This window comes from Netta rufina (genome assembly GCF_964035555.1).
Source record: "Netta rufina genome assembly, chromosome: Z".
NCBI classification, from domain to species: Eukaryota; Metazoa; Chordata; class Aves; order Anseriformes; family Anatidae; genus Netta; species Netta rufina.
In genome coordinates this window covers 4696505-4718281 of record NC_140126.1, presented here as the reverse complement: position 1 = coordinate 4718281, position 21777 = coordinate 4696505, and the positions used below count along the sequence as shown (strand labels likewise).

At 43.9% G+C, this 21777-nt stretch overlaps 1 protein-coding gene across 14 annotated transcripts in view; it reads right to left on the bottom strand.

The window, feature by feature from the left end:
* CELF4 (CUGBP Elav-like family member 4) overlaps positions 1–21777 on the bottom strand; it is a gene marked incomplete at both ends in the record, with an annotated part of 675766 nt that overhangs the window by 33518 nt on the left and 620471 nt on the right. For 9 of the 14 annotated variants that reach the window (XM_084304579.1, XM_084304587.1, XM_084304580.1 and 6 more), the window contains 2 exons: positions 8728–8877; positions 14013–14160. In XM_084304579.1, coding sequence (XP_084160705.1) covers positions 8728–8877; positions 14013–14160 — 298 coding nt within the window. The remainder of the gene's footprint in view (positions 1–8727; positions 8878–14012; positions 14161–21777) is intronic. The other 5 variants (XM_084304590.1, XM_084304583.1, XM_084304586.1 and 2 more) reach the window with 1 other exon arrangement.

Here is a 21777-nt window from a genome sequence, read left to right as displayed (position 1 = left end):
ACAGTGGATGTGCCCATGCTGGCCAACATGGGCTAGGAAGATGCAGGGACACAGGCTCCAGGGCTGGCTGGGTACCCTGGCATGAAGCCAGGGTAGCTTGGGCAGCCATGAGCATATCTTCATGCTGCCATCCACTGTGCCAGATGAATTAAACTTAGTGAAGGGCATAACCGCCTGTTCTCCCAGCTGTAGTATGGATGAAGCCAATGGTTGTTATGGATCCAGAAATCTCAAGACACTGATTAGACATTTGAAGAGGTTGTGGCCATGCTGTGTTCAGCAAAGTGACAGCCCTCCTACATACTAATGACCAGTGTGAAGTTCAGGAAGGGCTCAGATGCATGAGGGGCTCATGATCCAGAGCTAACCTGCCCCAGGGTTGTTTGTAACTGTAGGATGGAGTGTAACGTATGCTAAAATTTATAGTGGTGGGGAGATGTAAATCATTTTTGTGTCTCAGCAAGAGACCAGGAAGGAAAGTTGCTTTACTCTTGGTAAGATGCACATAACGTAATATGATTGTTCTCCTCTAAGGTAGATTTACACTGTCTCTGTGACCCCTTCTTCCCACACAGCTGACAAGTCTTCTCTGTTACTGCAAATATTAGTTGAAGTTAGTATGGCAACAACTAATGGATCTGACATCCCTGGGATTATGACAGACAAAATTCAGAGATGGGGAAACTTTCTGCATCTTGAGCCTTTCTTTCAATTTTTTATGAATAGTTCTGAATTTTTCAAGTATCCTTTTCAAGAGAGTGATCACTGCATTCTGATAATGGTTACACACTGTCAAAAAAACATACCAGACTAACATCCATGCAAACATGCATAATAATGCTGCACCCTTGTTCCTGCAACTTGTCCTCACAAGCACTCCCTGTAACCGTGTTCATTTTATAGATGACATGTTGTCTGTGCTGTTTGTGCTGGGGTTCAAGTCCACTGTGATCTAGAAGGTGAATAGCTAAGTAAGGCCAGGTAAGATCTACGGGAATGTGGGAGACACTAGATGAGGAACAAGAATATCATACAGGACCTACAAGGGCTTTTCGACCAGAACACGTGTATATCTATGTTGTAACATCAGGAAAAGACCTCAAATGTGTACAGATTTGCCCATTGATACCATTTGAAATAGTTTTCCTTGTCATCATATTCATGAAGATCTTATGACCAATATACAGACATTGGAGAGATCAAACGTGATGTAATGTGATTAAATGGGAATCAGATGGTGAAGTGAAAAAAAGCAGAGAAGCTCCCGAGAGGCCTGAGGACAAGTATCAATCACATCAGCCCCACTGAAGTTAGTGTAGCCGTGCTGCTTTACAGAAGCTGAGGATCTGGCCTTGCCAGGGCAAACTAAAGGTGTACTGTGAAAACAGATGCTAATAGTAACTTCATTTGGCAGCTCAGGGCAAGAGCCTTATCCCTGGACATTGCCTCTATATTAATTTGATAATTTCCATATCTCCACGGGAAAAATTCTGCTCAGATACTATTGTCTCTTTGCAAGACAATCCTGGCCAAGATGCCACAAGGTGACCATGGCAGATAACCTTCCATAAACCTGGAGACATAAAACAAGCCAATGACCTACTATATAGCCATAAATATAAATTTAACGAAGGCAGCACTTATTCATTAGGCAGAAGTCAAGAAATGACTCCCAAGTCCTTCAAAGAAAGTAGATCTGTTAATGTCACTTTCTGAATCCTTTGCCTGATGCCAAAAACCAGGGATGATTTCCCAAGTCAGCACGAAATACCAGTGCTTTAAAATTAACATCAGGAAGCTTTCCTACTACTGATATAACTCTAGATTGAAGTCCAACTTTTTCAGGGAGCATTCAGGCAGTGTTAGACCCCACATTTAGCTTTTGTCAGAGAATGAAAGGGTGGAGGTGGCAGTAAGAAGCACATGCTAAAAATAAATAAAATTAGTTTAAGGGATGTTGTATACGGAATCCCTCCTGAGATGCCTGTAGCCCAGCTATGGTCCCTGCTGCTGAGATGTTATGTGGGTCCCCCAGGTGAAAATGGTTGTAGGACAGAGGAATCTCAGGGATGAAATCAGGAGGAACTGCACTGAAACCAGTGGAGGTGGTGAGGAAAAACTATTCTGGTTACTGCCTGGAAGCAGAAGGCTCCAGTTTCTGAGAGACAAAACAGGGCCTGGCAAATCTTGGGCCCCTGCACACCCTAGGATTTCACTTTGACAGAAGCTAGCAAACCTTCCACCTATATGATATACCCTCAAAACCCTTCTTTTCACTGACTGCATTGCCTGGCAGTCTTGCTTTATTTCACCTATTTCACCCTATTTTTCAGCACTGTTCCCTTCACTGATCTACAAAAGCATGTAATCACTTGGATCCACAGCTTTGTGCTCTGCCCCATCTATTCATTCCTCTCACAGACCCAGGCGTATCTTACACCTCTCCCTGGACCTGTCTCTGCAGCCTCTGAGAGGGCAGGTGCTGGGTGCAGGGTGATCAAATGGAGCCAGCACTGCTCAGTCAGGGTGGGGGGGGGCATAAAATAATGATAGCACGACAAATCAAAGTGAAGACCAGGATTAAAATAAATAAATAAATAACTGAGTGGGAGGGCTCTATTCACCTTCTCCTTAAATCCAATTTAAATCACTCTCTACAGCCCTAATCTATATCCATAATTATATCATTTCGTACAACAAGCTTGCGAGAGGTCTTAAGAAATTTATGTAGATTAAAATTCATGGGTGCCATAGTACAGATTCCATATTATTAAGATTGATTAGGACAGCTGATGCTGTGATTAAAGAAGCCAGCGTTTACTGTTGTAATTAATTAGGTATTCAGACACAACAATAACTGCAATAATAGAAAGAATGTGCTGATCCGGCAGAAAACAGAGACTGATTCTGTGTTTTATAGTCTCGTTTTGTCATTTAGGACACCACTCAGTCAAAGACATGTTGTCCTATTGTCTCTTCCTGTACAAATCAGGGGAGCCACGAAACCCAGGGAATTTGTGCCCCCTGCTCCATCTCATGGGTTAGAAATATCTTTTTGTAGCGTCCTCAGGCATAGGAGATGCTTGTTTAGGACAACAAATGGCCATACTATGGAATTCATATAGTGCATCCCTGGAAATTAGGATTATCCTTAGTATATTCCTAATAGTCCTGCCTCCAAGCCTCATCCACAATTGGGCCCCTGCTGAGATGGGTGCTGTGCAAACACACAGTACGAGTCATGTCTGCCCATGAAGAGCTTCCAGTGGGCAAAGCAAGAAAGACACAGAAGACTCAGAAATGCAGCAAGGTGAAGGTGGTTGCCCAAGGAGATGTACTAATTCAACAGCAGAGACAGGACCAGGCTTCCCTCCTGTTGCCTGAGCCCATAAACACATATATTGTGGTCAGGTTTTTAAAGCTATTAGGGCACTTAACTCCATATTTTTTTGGGAGCTTGCTCTAAGTCACCTCTGAAAAATAAAGCTCAAGGTGTTAACTCACTTAGGTACTTCTGAAAACTTTAATGCAGTGCCTGCTTTGTATTTACACCTTCTTCCAGATCAGAGGAGAAAACACTTGGGCTCTGGAAAGGCTCCCACAGCTGCCTTAAACAACCTCATTCATTATGGCTGCAGTGTGATCGTTGGAAGTACACAGCATCATTAAAGTAGCTTAGACTACAATTGAAGATGGCAACTTATTATATTTTTAATGAGTGCATTCCTTCACTTATTTATTTTACCAGTAAAGCGTGGTTTATGGCACGTGGCAGATTGTTACAAATGGGTCAAATAAATGCTTCCAAGTCATAATGATGTTTCAGGAGCTCACTGTTGCATTTTTTGAACTGCTGATACAGGATATGAGAGGGAAAGCTCTCACTCAGGGATTTAGGGTGGACAAACACAACGAAGCTAAAGATTTCCTATAGCAAGCAACCTAGCCTCGGGGCTGCTGAGCCAGGTAATTTCTAGGGCATGGTGTCTGACCAGACTGAATGCTATGGGGCTTGACTTTCATCCTGGACCTCCTACAGGTGCAGGAAGGTCACTCCTTGTCTGTTCTTCTTGTTCACCTGCTCTTGAAACTCTGTGTGACCCCTTTGAAATGTCAGGGCATGTGCTGGGGTGGGGGAAGCCAGTCCCTTTGTCTGCCTACACAGAGGAATCCCTGATCCTGGCCAATGCCACCAGAGGGTGTCTGTTGTGATCGGGACCAATCCTGTGACTGACTGGCCTGGAGCAGCAGCCTGCCCATCAGCAATGCTGCTAGCTAATTGAGAAGCTAATAGATAAGGTTGCCGTATCAGCATGCTGGCAACTCCTCCCCTACAAAATGAGCTTGGTTAATGATAATAATTACAGATAGAGCCTGAATCTTGTCTCTGCTGGCAATGGGTGAAACTGGTTACTGCCCGACAGCTCTTTGTTGAGCCAAGGAAAATGAATTTATGGTGTTGCATCAGTTCCTAAGACATGAGTTTCTATAGCACAGGAATTCACCTGTGGGGGACACCTCTGCTGCCAGTGTCAGCTGCGGCTTGGAAAGGTGGGCTTAAAGGCTTGGCTGCCCAGTAGTACTGACAGCTAGTCCTCACCAGAGAGGAGTGGGTCTCAAGTAGGGCATGAAGTGGAGTTTGCTGTCTTGCTAGCCCAGATGTGCCTACTGCATAAGCAAAGGAGAGTGGAGGGACTTCTGCAGTGTCTGCAATGAGGAGTTATAAAGCTATTCCTGGCTGTGCTAGGCAATCAGAAACAGCAGCACTGAGAGCTGTGAATGAGGTAACATATTTACAGTGCATTATGGACAGCTGAGGAAAGTCTTGTTTTGTTGCCCTCAGTCACCAGACTAAGTGCACTGAAGAAACCAGCATCCTGGAAAACATTCCTCATCTGAAGCTCCTCAATGTTACCCTACTGCTGGGTCCACCCCTGGCTCTAGTTGGGCTGGACACCCCCTGGACTGCGATAGTATGGGCTAAATTTATGCTTCCTGGGCACATCACTTGGCAGAAGATGACAGCAGCAGTGCCCACTCTTTTCTGAGTGCTGTGCTCTGTGCACCTTTCCAGTTCCCTCATTTTGAGTCACTGAACCTGTGACAGTTGTTCCTGTCTCTTTCTCTTGTTTGATATCCTTAGGTCTCCCAGTTTTCTCCTGTCGCCTTCCTCTTCTCTTCCTGAGGAGGCTTTATTTTTGCAGCAAGCATTTTGTCTAGATCCTCACAATGCAATCCAGTAGGGGCAAGACCCATTCCTGGAGAGCAGAATTTTGATGGTGTGAAACACAGCAGAAACCAGTGCAGATGGCCTCCACTGTTATTGCAGGTCACACACTTAGAAGACAGGCACCGGGCTCTTGGTGGCTAAGAAGTGTTGGCAGAAGAGCACGATCCTTGTTACTATGATGAATGTGAAAATGGCAAATGCTCTTGTGCTGCTGCAAAGTGACTTGCCAGAACATGGCGCAACAGATATGCTCTTTGTCCACACCATGTGTTGTGACACATTGCCATGTTCAATAGCTCTGCAAGTTGAAAGACTAAAGGGCAGGCACTAATGCACAAAAAGGCCAAATCTCCAGAGGGACTCATACTAGTTGAAGGAGAAGATTTTGCTCCCTTGTGATTCTGTCCATGCCAAAAAGTGCCCTGTGAAACATTATGTATGTATTGGTTGAGCTTGGAGAAGGTGTGAGCATGGCTTGCAAAGCATACGTCTGCAAGCATATGTCTGAATTGTTTTCTGCTGGTGCTGCATGGATCCATAGCCCAACCAAAGTCGCAGGAAGAGAGAACTCCTGCAGGGACTGTAGCTGTGATCAAAGATCTGGTGAGTAGGGATGTCCGACCTGCTCTTGCCTTTGCCCCAGAGTCATGGGATTTTCAGTAGTGAAAAACCTAAGACCCAAAAGATACCGTGTGTCTGTTCCTGCTCCAGACAAAGGGAATATTAAAAGGAACATCGGTGAAGACAGAAAAAAAAAGTGAAACTACAGGGCAAATGCAACTACATGATTTGGACCTGCTTTTATAGAGCAAAGACTGGAGTTCTGAAGTCATTTAGATGCAACATCAAAAATATTATAGCTAGACTCAAAGGTGGACATGTAGACAAAGCACACAATTAATGGGATTTATTTGGGTCAGAATGATGTGGATGTCATGCCTCTACAGATTTTGATGGTCCTGTTTTGCTATTTTCAGGCAACAAAGCACATTCTGCTACAGGATATAATGGTCAGAACCCACATTTCAGGTTTTTTTTTGGTGGAGTATGAAAGAGTATCTGAGAGCAAAATTCAGGCATTAAACAATATATAGCAAGTCATAACCATAGCAAGACTAGTCTTGCTATGGTTACATACATAATACTGCAGCACTCTTGGCCACTTTCAGAATGAGAAATATATCATAAAAGAAAATTGTTTGGAAGGAAGTTGCTGACTTTGAATAGGGACTGGCATGTTCTTTTCTTCTCTATAGTGTTAGTGCAATTGCATGCTTAGCTTTAATATTTTATTTCCACCCTTGCATTCAGAAATGCAGAACCACAGGGCAGTGCCAATAACAGATGCTACAGAGGAAAGTGCGAAAAATCCCATAATGAACAATGATGGAATAAGCTGCCCAGTGATGAAAATTTCTTTCTAACCCCAAGCAATTAGTGGCTGGATTATATCATAAAACATGAAGGTTTGTGTTTTTTCTACATTTTTATCCAGTCTAATGTGACTGTAGATGTTCTCATTATCCACATAAATGTCTAATCCTTTTATATATTTATTTATCTTTTAATGCTGGTAAGCTCCAGGCCTCAATAAAGCCTGTGGCAAGGAATAAAGTTTTGGAGAGTGCATTAATGCTCATGAGAAGGAAGAGAATATGATGGAGTAAACACATGATGTGTCCTACATCTAACCTGCTACAAAGGAGCTAGCTGTCAAGGTTTCATTGCTACTGGGGACAGGCAGAAATAAAATGAGCGGTAAGGTTCTGGCTGACCACTTTACACCTCTGCTATCACTTAGGATGTCGCTGAGTTATGAGTAAGCTGAGCCCTAGGAAGGACCACTGTATTGCTGAGGACATGCCGAGATAAATTCCAACTTCACAGAAAGCCAAATATTTGGAACTCAGCTCTACTGGCAGAGAGGAGACCCTCATCCTGCAGGCAAGTGAAGCAAGGATGACTTTTACCTTTCAGTGTGTCAGGCTTTTGGTGTTTGTGCACGGACTTACTATGGACTGCTGGCTGAATGAGTCTCAAAAACTCAGAGAAGATCACATTAAGGCCATTGACTTTCATATAATCTTAGATGAAATACCTAACTCAAAGCTTTCTTTAATTATGGGAGTATTTGGAGGTAGTAATGAAAGCTCAAATCATTATGATTCATCTAGAGAGATCATCTTTTCTCGGATATCTGCAGTAATGTATCACGGAAAATTAGCTAAGAGGAGCTAGATAAAGCAGAAAAAAAGACAGATGTAGAAATGGGTGGATAAACAGAGAGACGACAGACTGGCAAACAGGTAGATGCTTAGATGAACCAATGGGTATATTTATATCACCTTTCTTGCTGTGGTGGCTCAGTGAGCACATTAAGGCTTCCTTCAATCTTCTGATGCCTCCCCATAAGCTACCAAGAGCTCCCCATCCCTCTAACCTGCTACAAACTTGTACACATGTCTAACTCCTAGCACAGTAAGTCCCTTGATTTCAATTCTGCTTAAAGTTGAACTTATAGCTAAATGTTTACGAGGTGTGTGTGGGAAGAAATTATAACTATTTTTTTCAATACTCTTGATATTTCTGGACTTTTCTTTGCTGCATTCACGGTTGTTTTGTGTTCTTTTTATTTATTTATTTATTTTTCCAGTGACTTTGGCCAGTAACTAGGCAAGACTTTTGCACTTCTGTGTTATGTGATGTTTTTCCTTGTAGCTCATAAAGTCCCAAGTGATGTTGAATCTTCTGAGTTTTCAGGACTGGTTGAAGTGGAAAGATTTTTTTTTTTTTTTTTATTAGGGCTTTTGCAGGATTTTTGGCTGGAGTATCTGGCTGAATGTTTGACTTCCTAACAGAGTAGATTAATCTGATTGCCCCAGGGTAAAATACACCTTTGCCAGCTGGTGACTAGGATCAAATAGTAAAATTTATTTAAAATGTTATTGTTATGATTGGTATTATTAGTGTACACCAATTGGTTAGGAAAATCTTTCCAGCAAAAGCACAGCCTGGAGCAGAGGGCCGTATCAAATCCTGAGGACCATGGAAAGATGTTAGTGCACATTAAGGAACCCTAAGTTCTTGGTGATTACAGCTTCAATGTGTTCATATATTTGGTATGTACCAGTACAGAGGCAGGTACTTATTCTTTAATCTGCCTCATTCATTCCTGACTGCCAGGACTTGCAAAATTACCCCTTCAACACTGGATCTTTTGAGTTTGTCACAGTCTATGAATCCTAGCAGCTGTGCCTTGGTGGTGTACCACTAAAGGGTGAAGCTGAGCCAGTTCTGTGTCTGTATTGAGAGAGCTTCACTCTTCAGACCTGGTAAGGCAACAGGGTTTGAATGCAGCTGTTATTTTGGAGACCAGCACCCACTGCCTGTGCCCATGGTCTGAAGGTGCAAGGCACAATCCTTCTGAAGCAGCTTACACTACTTCAGATGTAGATGATTTCCCTAGGACTGAAGGAGCCGGCTATGGTCTGACTTACCTGGATAAGGGTGGATGCCATTAGCAAACACGGCTTCTGCGGCGGGCTGCCCATTAGCCTGCGGCGGGAGGCCAGTGAAACCATTCACCCCAATTGGAGATGGGATGCTAGGCACAGCTGGTGCAGTTATGCCAGGAGGCGTGCTTCCACCTGCAAGTGAGGAGAACACAAAATTAAAGCTGATGAGTACTCGAAGCAATAACTACCTGGAGAAAGCTACTGACAAAGCAGCTGTGATCACCACGCAGAAGCCTTCTGATAACTCAAGAAATGAAAAATCTTCCAAATTTTCTCACAACAAAAGGGACTGCTCACACCATCACAGGATAAACTTGTCATTGCTCCCCTATTTGGAAAGCACTTAACATAAGAATGGCTTGCAAAGCTTCCTTCAACAGAGAGGCATGTCTTTGGTGATCTATCTCTAGACTAAATCAACAACTAACATCAAGTCATAGAAGACACTAGGAATATCATGCTTCCTCCTCAACTCTCTCCCTGGAGTACTACATGTTTAATGGCTTAATAAGTAGGCATTTCTTTCCTAGATATCATTTAGCACCAAAAACAAATTCACAGTCCCACCTTTCTACAGTTTCTCTTTGGAGATGTCAGCTTTGTGGGTGTAGTGATTTTCAGGGCTACTCTTTCTGCAGTCTCTCATGAATACACATTTAAAGTGCAAACTAAACTTCCTCAGCATCAGAGATACTGAAAAGATTTGGCAAGTTGATTTATAGCCTAAAGGCATCCCTTGATACATTTTTTAGTGTTGATGTTTGGCCCCAGCCTGACTTTGTAGAGTTTTATTAAGGATCTCACTCTGAAAAGGGGCAAAAGTTGTGCTAGATTTGTTTTTTCATGGAACCATACTCCTCCCCTTCTTCCCAGCCCCCTGCCATGGGGGGCTGCAAGGCTGCTATTTCAGAGAAACAATTTAATCTGTAAGTTTTGGGTGGGATCCTGTGAAGAAGGATATTCTCACTGGTGAAGAAATCTTAAATTTCTGAGGGGAGAATAAAATCTCTCTGCTATCTTATTGTCCTCTCCTATGTCAGTTTAAAATGACTGGACAGTCTGTGCTTCTTGAATCATTTTCAGGATGCTTCTGGAGACACCAAATCAGTTTTCAATATGTATGAAACCATACTTTTCTCTTGCCAACTGTGGGTGAAGCTAAACTATCTTATCTTCAGCAATATTCTTCTGTGTCAGGGTATACTACTGACTGAACGTACCATTTTTGCAGGAAACTTTTTTTTAAACTGACTGAAGAAATTTTCTTCGCCATAGCAATACACCATGATGGGTCAGTCCAACAACACACTATCGACTACTTAAATCTGTGTTGGTACTTTAAGAGAGCCAGTAAGATTCATGAGCTGTTTCTATATGTTCTGATTTGAGCAGCCCAAGAAGCAGGCAATATTTCATCTCTTTTCTTATACTCTGAGCAGACAAGCTGCTGCTTTCCCTTTGCTTATTTAAATGGTGTTGGCCTTTAAAAATGTCCTCAGTGGGGATACTGGGAGTTGGTGGTGGCAAACCCAGTCCAAAGGCAATGCTCGAAGCATATGCCATCAAATTGCAAATCACAAAGGCTACTTAAAATTTCAGTTTCTTTTCTGGATCTCTCCTTTATTTGCATAGGCAATGTAAGTAGTTTTTTCTAAAATTGCAGCAAGGGATTTGCACTTGCTATTTTGTGCATGTGTAAGGAAGTTTAGGCATATTCATTGCAATTCTTTAATTTTCTTCTTTTAAAGAACCCCCTGGAGAGGTCAGATCTGTAGTCGGAGGAGGACTGGCATAATGCCACCACAGAGAACAAATGGCACTGCTGCATGCCAGTTGTGGATTTCATCCCCAGTTTGAGGCATCTTACTGCAGCTACACCAGGTGCAGATTTACAGCATGGAAGGAGAGGGGCAGGAAAGGAGAAGGGAAGAAAGGAAGCCTCCATGAACTTTCATTTCTAGGAAACAGTGAGGCATAAGCAACCAGGAAGACCCACTTTTCCCTCAGATTATAACAATTACGGGAGAAAAGCAAAATATGCACCAAGCTTTCAGTGACACCAAATTAATTTCCTAGCAGTTGTGGACTATTGTGCAAAATAAACCTGATTCTTTTAGGGAATCATCAAAATGCAGACAAATAGGATAAAGTTATTATGGTCTGAATTACCCACTGGGACTGCCTACTGCTCTGCATTGACTGCAGGCAATCCAGATGACTAGTTCAAACTGGATGTCTCATTTTTCTATGGTTAAAGCCACGTGAAATGCACCCTGTCTCTAGTCTGTTAGATCTGCCTGGATCCAAGACTCTTGAAGTTCCCAGGTCCCATGGGAACTCATGAACATCAATGAACTTATGGCCTTGACCTTAGAAACCCACTGTCCTGGGGGCTGGATTAGGAATGCTGCAGAAGCAGGTTCTGGTCTGAAAGGGAGGTGAGAACCCGAGGGGCCTGAGGATACCAGCACAGAGGCATGGTGCCCACTATGCCCCACCACCCCTATGGCTCCCTGCTACCAAAACCTTGCCACGTAAACCCACTACACCCACCCAGTACCTCCAATGCCTTTAGGAATTCTGTGTTACCAAAGTCTTTTTTCTAGCACAGTTTTTCTTTTTGCTTAGGAAAGATCAAAACACATTTTTTTTTTTTTCCCCTCAATGTTCCAAACACTTTTTCTAACGCCTGTTTTTCACAGAACTTTGAAATGTTTCATTTTCATTCCAAGTCAGAACAAAGATATACTTCAATGACTGGAAATCCTGCTATGAAGCAGGATGATCATTTTCCATTTGGCTTTCTGAATGCTAACAAAAGCCAGCAGGAGAATTCACTTTAGGCTTCAGATATCTCCTGGCTACTCAGAAATTGCTGCTAGTGTTGTAGGCTTGCTTGCTCAGACATATGTGAAACTTTTTCTATGCATCTTATCACAAGCTTTGTGAGTGTGGCAGCAATACAAGGAGTCATTTCAAAGTCTAAACATTTCACCCAAGAAATAATTGCCATTGGACATTTCCACAACCCATTACAGAGGTTTTACATGAAGTAAGCTACACACTCAAGGTAAATCTGCAATAATGCCAAAATGCATGGGCTCCACAACTGAGAATATGTCATAAGGAAAGTGCAGAATCTGCCACCATGAAAGAGATCAAGGGACCATCTAAACCAGCATCTTATTTTCAGTCATGACCAGTCATGGGTGCTCTGGAAAGCATGTAAAAGACATGAGCTTTCTTTCCTCCTGTATTCTGACAATAAGAGTTTAACAGTTCCCAGAAGGCAGTGGGCACCTCAGAAGAGGAGCAGAACTTAGAAGAAGAGCTAGGATATTTTCTGTGTCCTGGATATCATGGCAGACACAGGATTTGTCTGTTGTACTGGTATTTACACACCTGTGTCACAGGACTGCTAATTCTGAAGACATTTATACTCAAAAGGGTTTGTGCTCTTTTGTGGTGAGGCCATCATGAGCCACAGCCTGGATTCAGCTTTCCAGGCCCTGAGAGCATTTGAATTCCAGGCATTCTTTGTTTGACATTCTCTCTGCTCCCACCAACACAAAACAAATCTAGCTAATGCAAATATGATAATCTTTCCAGCAGCGGGTTTAAAGGGTGCACATATAATTAAGCCACTTTTCTATTTGGATTCGCAGTAGCTTCATCGACTCTTTGTTTATACATTTATCGTTGTGTAAACATATATTTCAAAATGTATGGTGTAAGATTTTCAAGTCAAGCACTTTTTCTTGGTTCTCCATAAGTTCATGTGGAATGAGTTCTCTCTCTCTTTCTCTCCTTTCCCCTCCACACCCTCATATTCTAATACAATCTGACCCAGTAGCTGCTGACATTGTTTCCAGCTACAGATTGCAAAGAAGCTAAGCTGTGTACTAATGGGGAGGTTTTCTCTGGCAGAGAGAAGTTAGCAGAACTGGATTCATTAGAACTGGATTCAACAGCCTCCAAGCCTGCTCTGCCACAGTACCTTATCTCCCTGCCATCCAGCGTTTCTCTGCCATGAGGTATCTTTCCTGGCTGCTCTGTCAGTTGGCCCTTTCCTGCTCCAGTGCTGGTGCAGATTTCTCCATGTTCAGCAGTGAAGCTGCTCTCTTACAGCTCTGCTCTGCAGGATTCCCACATCTTGCCTTCCTACCACTCACTGCACCATGGCTGGCTCAGGCCTAGCTCACTCCTGCCACATCTCACCCCAAACCCTTGTCAAGCTGCTCCCCTCCAGGCTAGCTCAGTGCTACAGCACATTGCTCACTGCAATGCCATGTCACTGAGCTCAGTCGCACCTCCAGGACCTCTCACAGGAACAACTGGCATCACCCCTGGGACACGTCTATCCCAAACTGTCCCTTAGAAATGGTCCTTTTCTGCAGTTACATCTTTGTATCTTCTGCTCCCCTACCAGACTCAGCAGTATACTTCAAACCTTTCCAAATTCTCACTTATTTCATGGTTTGGCCCTGCTTCCCCAGCTGCCACCCTAGTCCCCTGCTCTTAGGCTACCCGCCACTGCATGACTACCTGTCCTGTCCTGTCCTCAACCTGTTCCTGCCCAAAGGATTTCCTTGTGCTTCAAGCCCCCAGAAATCCAGTCCTGTTTCCACCCCAGCTTAATTCTCTTCCTCTGAATAACATAACCCACCTCCTAGCACAGGCTTCTTGTGACCTGTCACACTTTAGCCAGACCCTGGCTCCCCATCACTGACTACCTGTCTCTGCTCCAGGAGCAAGAAACCTTCTCACCAAATGCTTGCATTCCAGGCAGCACCAAAGGTCTTCCCTGAGCACCTCCAGTCCTATTTCACACCAGCACAAGGCTTACGTGTCCCAAAGACACAGCTCAGCTCATTAACAATGTAACATCCCACCACAAACCTTATTTTGTTTGTTGTTGGACATCCCTGGCTGTGCTTGCACTAGCACTGACCCTTCATGTGTCCATACATACCACCAATAAACCAGTACAGATCACTGGGGGGTGTTTTGTGATGTTGTGCCATTGATGATAAGAGACACAGACCTCCAGCTGGCCCTGGTACCAGCAAAGGCTCCCTCCTTCAAAAAGGATCTGGTTACCTCTGTTCCTTCCTTCTGGTGGCCTTCATCGGCAAGACCACCATTTTAGAAATTTAGAAATTTCTCCTGGGGAAGAAGCTGACACCTAGCACATCCTTCCAGGTCTCCTCTGCCACATGTCTGGATTTTCCTGCTCTTTGCCCTTTCCACCCCTCTTGGCCCCTTACCTGAGGTTGGAGTCATGGGGGCGGCCGCCAGGCCATTCATGTTCAGAGCCGCCATCTGCTGCATCTGGGCCGCGGCGAAGGCTGCCATGGGGTTCAGGTAGCCGCCCTGCGCCACCGAAGCCATGATCGCGGCCTGCTGCTGCATCAGCTGGAACAAAGAGAGCAGGGAAAAAATATCACGCGGTCACCAGCAGAGCAGCCTGGGGCACCAGCACCAGGACGGAGGCCACACACCAGGGTGTGAGGGATCCCTCTGGTTTGAGATGTCAGCTCACCATGCCTCTGGTACCCCACAACCTTAGCATTCTTTCTCACTACAAGGGGCAAAGTGTATTATTGCAGCTTGGGGTCTTTATGCCCCCACATCCCCAGTGTGTTCTCCAGTGTGGAGGTCTCCTCTAAGCTGGACTCAGCACTCTGACTGCCAGACCCTTCCTTGATGAGAAAGGCAGAGAAAACACTTTATATGCCCCTGAGCAGAGAGGTTTCATGGCTTATGTTGCTTGTATCAAAGCTCTGGGAAAGCAGTGGTGACTGCTGAGGGGAGACCAGTGTATGTGGAGCAGTGAGGAGTGAGGGTCCCCTCTCCAGAGCAGCAAGCTTAGCTAGTTCTCTGGGGATAACTTGACCCATTTTCATCTGGTGGTGAGAAAAATCACTCTTTATCATGTTGCTGGGATTTCCTTAAGTTTTATTTTTTCTAGAATGTCATCAAAATACTACCTCTTCTAAATCACCTACAGAAGGCAGAAACAAGGAACCTGGGCTATATTTTCAGGCATTTTGCAGTAAGAATTTTGGAAGAGAAGTGGATAGCATTTGGAAGCAAATGGATAAGTATGCTGGAAATGCTTCCTATCTTAAAACCAGACCTTGCTATCATTATTTTTTACTCTGAGCCTAACTCATGAACAATGCAGTTCATGTGTACCGTATGGTTGCAGTGGGCCAGTAAAATGCTACTGGTGTGAAGAAGACAGCTTAGATGAAGCTGCCTCTTGTCTCACTTCTCTGGAGCTGTACAAAGAGCCAGATAAGTAATATCTGAGGTCCTGTGAGACAGTGTCCAACCCCCAGTACTGACTGACAGTGGATGCTTAGAGAAAGGGTAGGGAAAGAGGATGAGCAGAGACTGAAAACTCACTCTATTCATTCCCCAGCCTTCGGTAACATATGACTTGATGACAACAACAGAGAAGGAAACTATTTTTTTATAAAGATTTTGGAAGTGACTCATGTATTTGCTGTCTCCGGGATGAGTTTTGCTGCTCTCTGTGATTTCACTTTCTCTCCCATCAAGAAATCACCCTCTGATGCTGTTGTTTAAGCACACAGGATACGCTTCTCGGCATTAAACAGACTTCAAAAGTCACGACAAAAAAGTCATGACAAAATTGTGAGAAAATCTGACAAAGTCACGACAAAATCTGCTCCTTGCTGTTTAACGTTGAAATATTGGCTAAATTGACTGTTCTTACATATACACACTGAAACATATCCTTGAAATCACCACTCTCACTCAAATACTGAAAATTTCCTTGTCACCATCTGTGAAGAGACAAAATTAAAGGATGCTCTGCCACTGATCCACTGTATAACCATAGAGAAATTGTGCAAACTTGCCTTGGCTTCTCCAGGTATAAACTGAGACACAGGATATCTGTCTCCCCATGCAGGGGTGACTTCAGATCTACAGATGAAGAGTGCAGTACTAGAGTTGAGTACTATTATTTTTTGTAGCCTCATACAGATTGGTGCCAAGGTGGTGGCTTCCCCTTTGATTGTTAATTACCCTTTTTTATTGTACCCTGCATAAGACACTTTCACATTTTAATTAGTGATATCCTGTTCTTTGTAATTACTGATGGAGTGATTAGACAATCTTTTCTATTATAGCACAATGCCGATTCCCCTTTAAGGGGTACATTTGTGTCATACATTTGTAGGCACCATTTGAGTTTATTCTCAAGATGAGGCACTGAACAGGTGATTTTATTAAGTATGCCAATGAAGTGAATGAGGAAAGGGGAATCCATCTATCTTTAACACTGGACTGACTCCAGCACTAGGTGTACTGACCCATATCTCATTTTCTGTGCCAGGTATTTTCACCTGGGGACAGCTGAGGATGTAACTGGCCGGTTGCAGAAATGATGGCCAAGATCTGTGTCTATAGGATCTATTTAGCATTGCTGATCCAAGTAGCAACTCTCTGAGACGGATGCAGTTGCAAGGGCTGGGATCAGTCCCAGTCTGGCCTTTGCTGACTTTTCTCTGTGTTCCTCCACACCTGATCAGAGCTGCACAAATGAACACACCCCAGAACATGGAGTGACCTGCAGCTGGTCATGTGTGTGCCATCATCAGTCTGACTGGCAGATAATAGCCTGGAATTTGTACCAGGGACTTTCTTTGGGACTTCTAGGGCAGACAGTGGACTTTGATTTTGACATTTCCCTTTGTCAGATTCTGTAAACTAAATACAGATGGGGTACCTCTGAGTTAGTCACCTATTATGGTTGATGTGGTAACAGGCAGAAGAGTCTAGGCCAAGATTCATCTCTCCCTTCTGTACCCAATTGCCTCTGGGCAGATGAATTGCAGCTTTGTTTCTTCCTATTGACTGCATGTGAAACCCCTGGTGATCAGTTCAGCTGCACATACTGACACAGTCAGGTAAAATCATTCCCACTCCTTACTTCGCCCTCAGTGGATATTTTTGGATGTCGGTTCCCAACCATTTAAAAGAAAAGTGTTAATCCTTTTTTTGTTTGTTTGTTTCACCTTTGCTGTAAGAGACACAGGGCTCTATCTACAAGACACTGTGTTGCCAATGGTAGCAGAAATGATTGTGCTACTCCAAAGCCAATCTCCATTTTGCACTCAGCAGAGCTAAGCAATCACTTGTGACATTATTTATGGCTTATGCAACTTCCTTTCCTGCTTATAGATGTTTCTGAGCTGTTCAGAGTTAGCTCCACAATGGCAGATACTTCTCCCGGTTTGCAAACTGTGTGGCTTCTTGTCTGTTCAGAGGGCTTGTAAGTTTGCACTGGAATATGTGTGTTGGGAGACAATACATGGCTACATGTGTACCACCTTTTGCAGTATAATGCTATGCATGTATTTCTGTCATAGATCTTCAGAAAGAAGAAGAAGATATTTTCTCTCATCACAAGAGGAGGAAGACATTCTTAACCTGCTCATGACAGCTGGAGGTGCAGGGACTACAGCCTAAAGCCTGGCGTGTCTTAAAAAAAACATTCAGAAAAAAAACTGGCCATACTCCCACAGAGTCTGAGTTAGGAGCTTGGGATCAAAGAGGTTAAATACAGCTTAGGGTTAAAAAGCCAATGCAGTAAAAATAAAGTAGTAAAGGACCTAAACTGTGATTTGGTTCAGTTGCTTCTGCTCTAGCAGACATCCTGTAGGGAGTGGTCACCCCATTTCTGTAATGCTCAGTGCTCTGGGGACACCTGGGCTGCCCTAGAGAGCTGGAAGCCCCCCTGGCACAGTAAAATGTGGAACTGGGTCTGTACCGCGTGACCCAGATGACATACAGCTCACTACAGTCTTCAGAGCGACCCCATGGGGTAAACTTGGATCTCCTCCAGAGCTGGAAGCAGTATAGCATCCCATAGTTGAACACAGCCCAGATAATCGACTTTGCTTCATTGGCTAGACAGGGGACTCCAACCATGTCCCATCCTCACCCAGACATCACACCCCTTTGCAACATGTCAGCACCCTTTTGCTGTCATGTTTCCCATTCATGCCTTGAAGATGTAGCCCTTCCTATTAGGTCAGAGGTGCTCAAGAGTAAGGGCTAAGGGGGAAGAGGAGGGAGAGTTTCCCAGCGTAGCAAATGATGGTCAGAGCATGGCTGATGGTCACAGCACTGCTGAGTGCAGCGGCATTGCAGGGGTGGGAGGACAAGAGCTTGGTCACCTTGAAAGAAGCTGACGGCACAGGCCTACCTCCTTCCCCCCACGTGGCTCCAGGGAGATTTACAAAAAGAGGGCAAGTCCTTAAGGGTCACTGGTCTTTCTTATAAAACCACCAGGGCATTCCCAAGTGAGCTAAAATAAAAGTCACCCTGCTCCTTCCCCAGCTCCCCCCGAAGACAAATGTCCCATCCACTCTCCTTTCACATTGAAAGAGGCCCAGTGTATGATCCCAGTTAATAAAGCTGTAGAAAGTGAGGCAGTGACCCCACCAGAGGCAAATCAATAGCAGCAGGGCCCCTGGGTATTGTGTACTTTAAAATATGCCATTTGAAATGCAGATTTTCCCTGCCTGGGCTGGGGCCACAGAGCACTAATCAGAAAGGCAGCAGCCTTATTATCTCAGGCTGTTCCAAGGGGACAGAGGGGAGCTTTTCCCTTCCTCGTTTGGAAGGACGTATTTCCTTCTGCTTCTCTCACTTCCTTGGCATGATCTTTGCCTCAGCATTTAGAGCTTTTTCCCATCATATTTTATGGATTTGTTCCCACTTTCCTCCAGCCTGGTCATTATTATTGCTCAAATATTTATCTTCTGAGGAGACCAGGAGATGTTATCAAACCGGTCCATGCATGTGGACAGCATTTATAGAGTTATGAGCCTGAAGTCCCCTTCCCAGGGCTTCAGAACCAATGGGGCATCTGGACAGGCACTGGTGAGGCCATCTAAAGCATGGGAAGAGGTAGTACATGATCGCTGGTCAACAGTGAAAAAAGGGAGGATTCACCTCACACATCTTCTGCTACCTCATGTTGAGGTGGCTGAACTTCAGACAGCTACGTCATCAGTGGATGCACAGGTACCTCCACAGGGTTATCCATCATGTCCTACCACGGGAGATTTAGATGAAGCACAGCAAAGGGTAGTGTTTTGCAGCACAGCTGCGCCAAAACAAGAGCTTGCTTGGTGCTTGCTGCCAGTCCTCCTCCCAGAAGTGGGTGCCTGCTTGGTCACTGCCAGCCTAGAGGATCAGGGTGGGAACCCATGGCCAGAGGTGTTGTTGGGAATGAGACAGCCACCTCTGGCCCTGGGTGGCTGTCAGACAGCAGGGCTGTGCAACTGCACTCCAGGAAAGGAAATATTATCCTTTTCCTATGGGAGGAGGAACAGATGCATGGAGAGATGAAGTGACTTACTCAAGGCCATAAACTTCTGCTAGAAACAGGACAAGGATGCTACAGTCAACATTTCCCAGTCTCCAGAAGAAAAACATGTGAAATTGAGGAAGAGGAAGAGGAGAGAGAAGGATTATTTCTGATGCACCCTTTTTGAAATAGTGTGATCATTGCCCTTGGAGAAGGCTTACTCTGAATGATCTGATGACCTTCTCATTTTTTGCAGAGTTATTCTCTATCCTCATATCTGAATCACCTGATGTTTTGTTTGACTATTCATATTCTTCATTCAGTAATAATAATAAAAGTAATAACAGCATCCTACGCTTCTCACCCCTAACGATCTATACAAACACTTAGCTAATTAATCCTCATGGTATCCCTGTGGTAGAAAGAGGTAAGTAAAGTGATCAATCAAGCAGTAAGAAGCCTCGTATTTGGTAAATCACGGAATTGACAAATTCATGACTGTTTTACCTAACTGGCCCTTGGGAAATAAAAACATCTTCCAAGCCTTCAAACAAACTTAAGAAATTCTGAAAAATATTCAGAAGGGTCCTTCCTTTTTTAAATTTATTCTTAAAAACAAATTTATTTTCTGATTATTTAAATTGTATTAAGACCAAAAAATTAACAAACGTGTTATGTATGGATTCATGTGTCTTAGTGACTTTCTGAAAACTGTTACACGATAGTTTGGGTTTCTAAATTCCTGAAAACTGTGAATAAAAAAAGAAATATATATATGGAGCCCAAATGTGCAAATGGCTAAGTCATGGTTCACTCCCTGCTACTCAATTTTTCTGAAATACCAGGGAAATGACAGTCAGAAATATGGTATTTGCCCTACTACAAAATACCATGACTTCAAAACAGCTTCCTCTTCTGGAACAGATCAGAAAAACTGGCATGCATAACTGTTAGTATTTACCAAGTATACTGTCCCATTTTGCTCATTTAAATAAAATAATTATATGGTGAAGACAGTCTATCTATATAAAGCAAATTTTCCCTAATTTTGTAGGGCTAGATTAGAAAATATATATCTTTCGAAAATAAATTTACAGTATGAATTGCATAAACCCTGGAAAAAGTGATTCTTCTCTTCAGCACTACCTCAAATCCTTTAGCAGAAATAGCCTTTCAGCTCCCCAGGAGCTGGATCAGGGAGGCAGAGGTGGGCAGCTAGGTTTCATGGTCAGCACCATAGTCACTGCCACCCCAAAATCCCAAGGTGACCACTTCTGATTATGACAGATCTATGCAGTGCTGGATGTACCCAGACGCGTTGCAGTTACCGTCTGCAGTTCAGGAGCCAAAGCCATTTGCACTTTTTTGGAGTGAGGGGAGCTGGGATTTACTGAGGGGAAAGGACTTGCTCTAGGCCAGAGAGCAAATGTTACCATTGTCTGTGCTGCCTCTGTCCCCATCTGTCTGTTTTCACTCAGTAAATCTATGCCTGTCCGCTGCTGCAGAATACAATCAGTGCCATGACTGGAATTTGGCCAGGAGACTGTGGCTAACACTCCCACCCTATTTTTTATGCAAAATTGATTTATGACTTTGATCTTATTTTAAATAATTTAAAAATTAAATAATTTATACAGTATCTGTCACTTTCCAAGGCTCCTTCCTTTGTTCTTGCTCAGCTCTTCTGCATTTTCCCATCTTCCCAACCCTTTTTGGTCTCTGCATGTTTCCTGTTCTTCATTGTGGGGCAGTAGTGACCTGAGACAGTCGCTAAGCACTTGCCACTTCCTACATAGAAAGAAGAGCTGGAGGAATTTCTTCCACTGCAGCTTATTTGGTTCAGGACTGTACTACCACCATTCATAGTCTGGTTTGACTTTTACTGCTCATGTTTTCAGGCTTGGCCACCCCATCCTGCTTACCAGGATCTAAGAGGGTACATTGTGCTGCAGTATGTGCCTGCAGGTTCGTTCTCAGCTGGTAGCAGATCAAAGGTGGTGCTGCTTAGCATCAGCCTCCTCTACAGGCTGAGTTCAGACCTGTACCTCAAGCTGGCTTTATCTGAGACTGCAGAAATTGATGCCCAACTGATGTGGATCCACAGGAACCTGACAACAAAAAGGGCTGGTGCCCATACATGCATAAACTAAAATAATTAATTGCCTCATAAAAAAAAAATAATAAAAAAGAAGCAGCTAAATGAATCTGGGAAGATATTGCTGGGGAAAGAAAAAAAAAAAAAAGAAAAAGAAACAACCCAAACAAACTGAAACAAATTAGTAAAGGGACTCTGGGAGCTTTAGGGAACCATGAAAGCTGACTTGCCTTGAGCTGCATACAGAAGAGGTGAGGTGGGTCTGATATGACTTTCTGCAACCCTGAAACAGCACACAGAGTTTGTGCCAAGCTTTGTCCTGTTTTCTTGCAGGTGGCACATAAGGGGGGAGGCAAAAACCTCATGCAGAGGAGAATCCCCTTTGGTTGCTGATTTCGTTGCCTCTGGAGCTGAGGCCATATGGCTGCTGAACCTGAGGACTAGTTGCTCGGCCGACACGGGGCCGTCGCTGCTATCAAGGTTAAGGTTGCTTAAGCTGAGGTCGAGTGGCTTGGCAGGGAGCAGCAGCAGGGAGTGAACCATGACACGGCCATTTGCTGAGCTGCTATGGAAGCAACTTAAA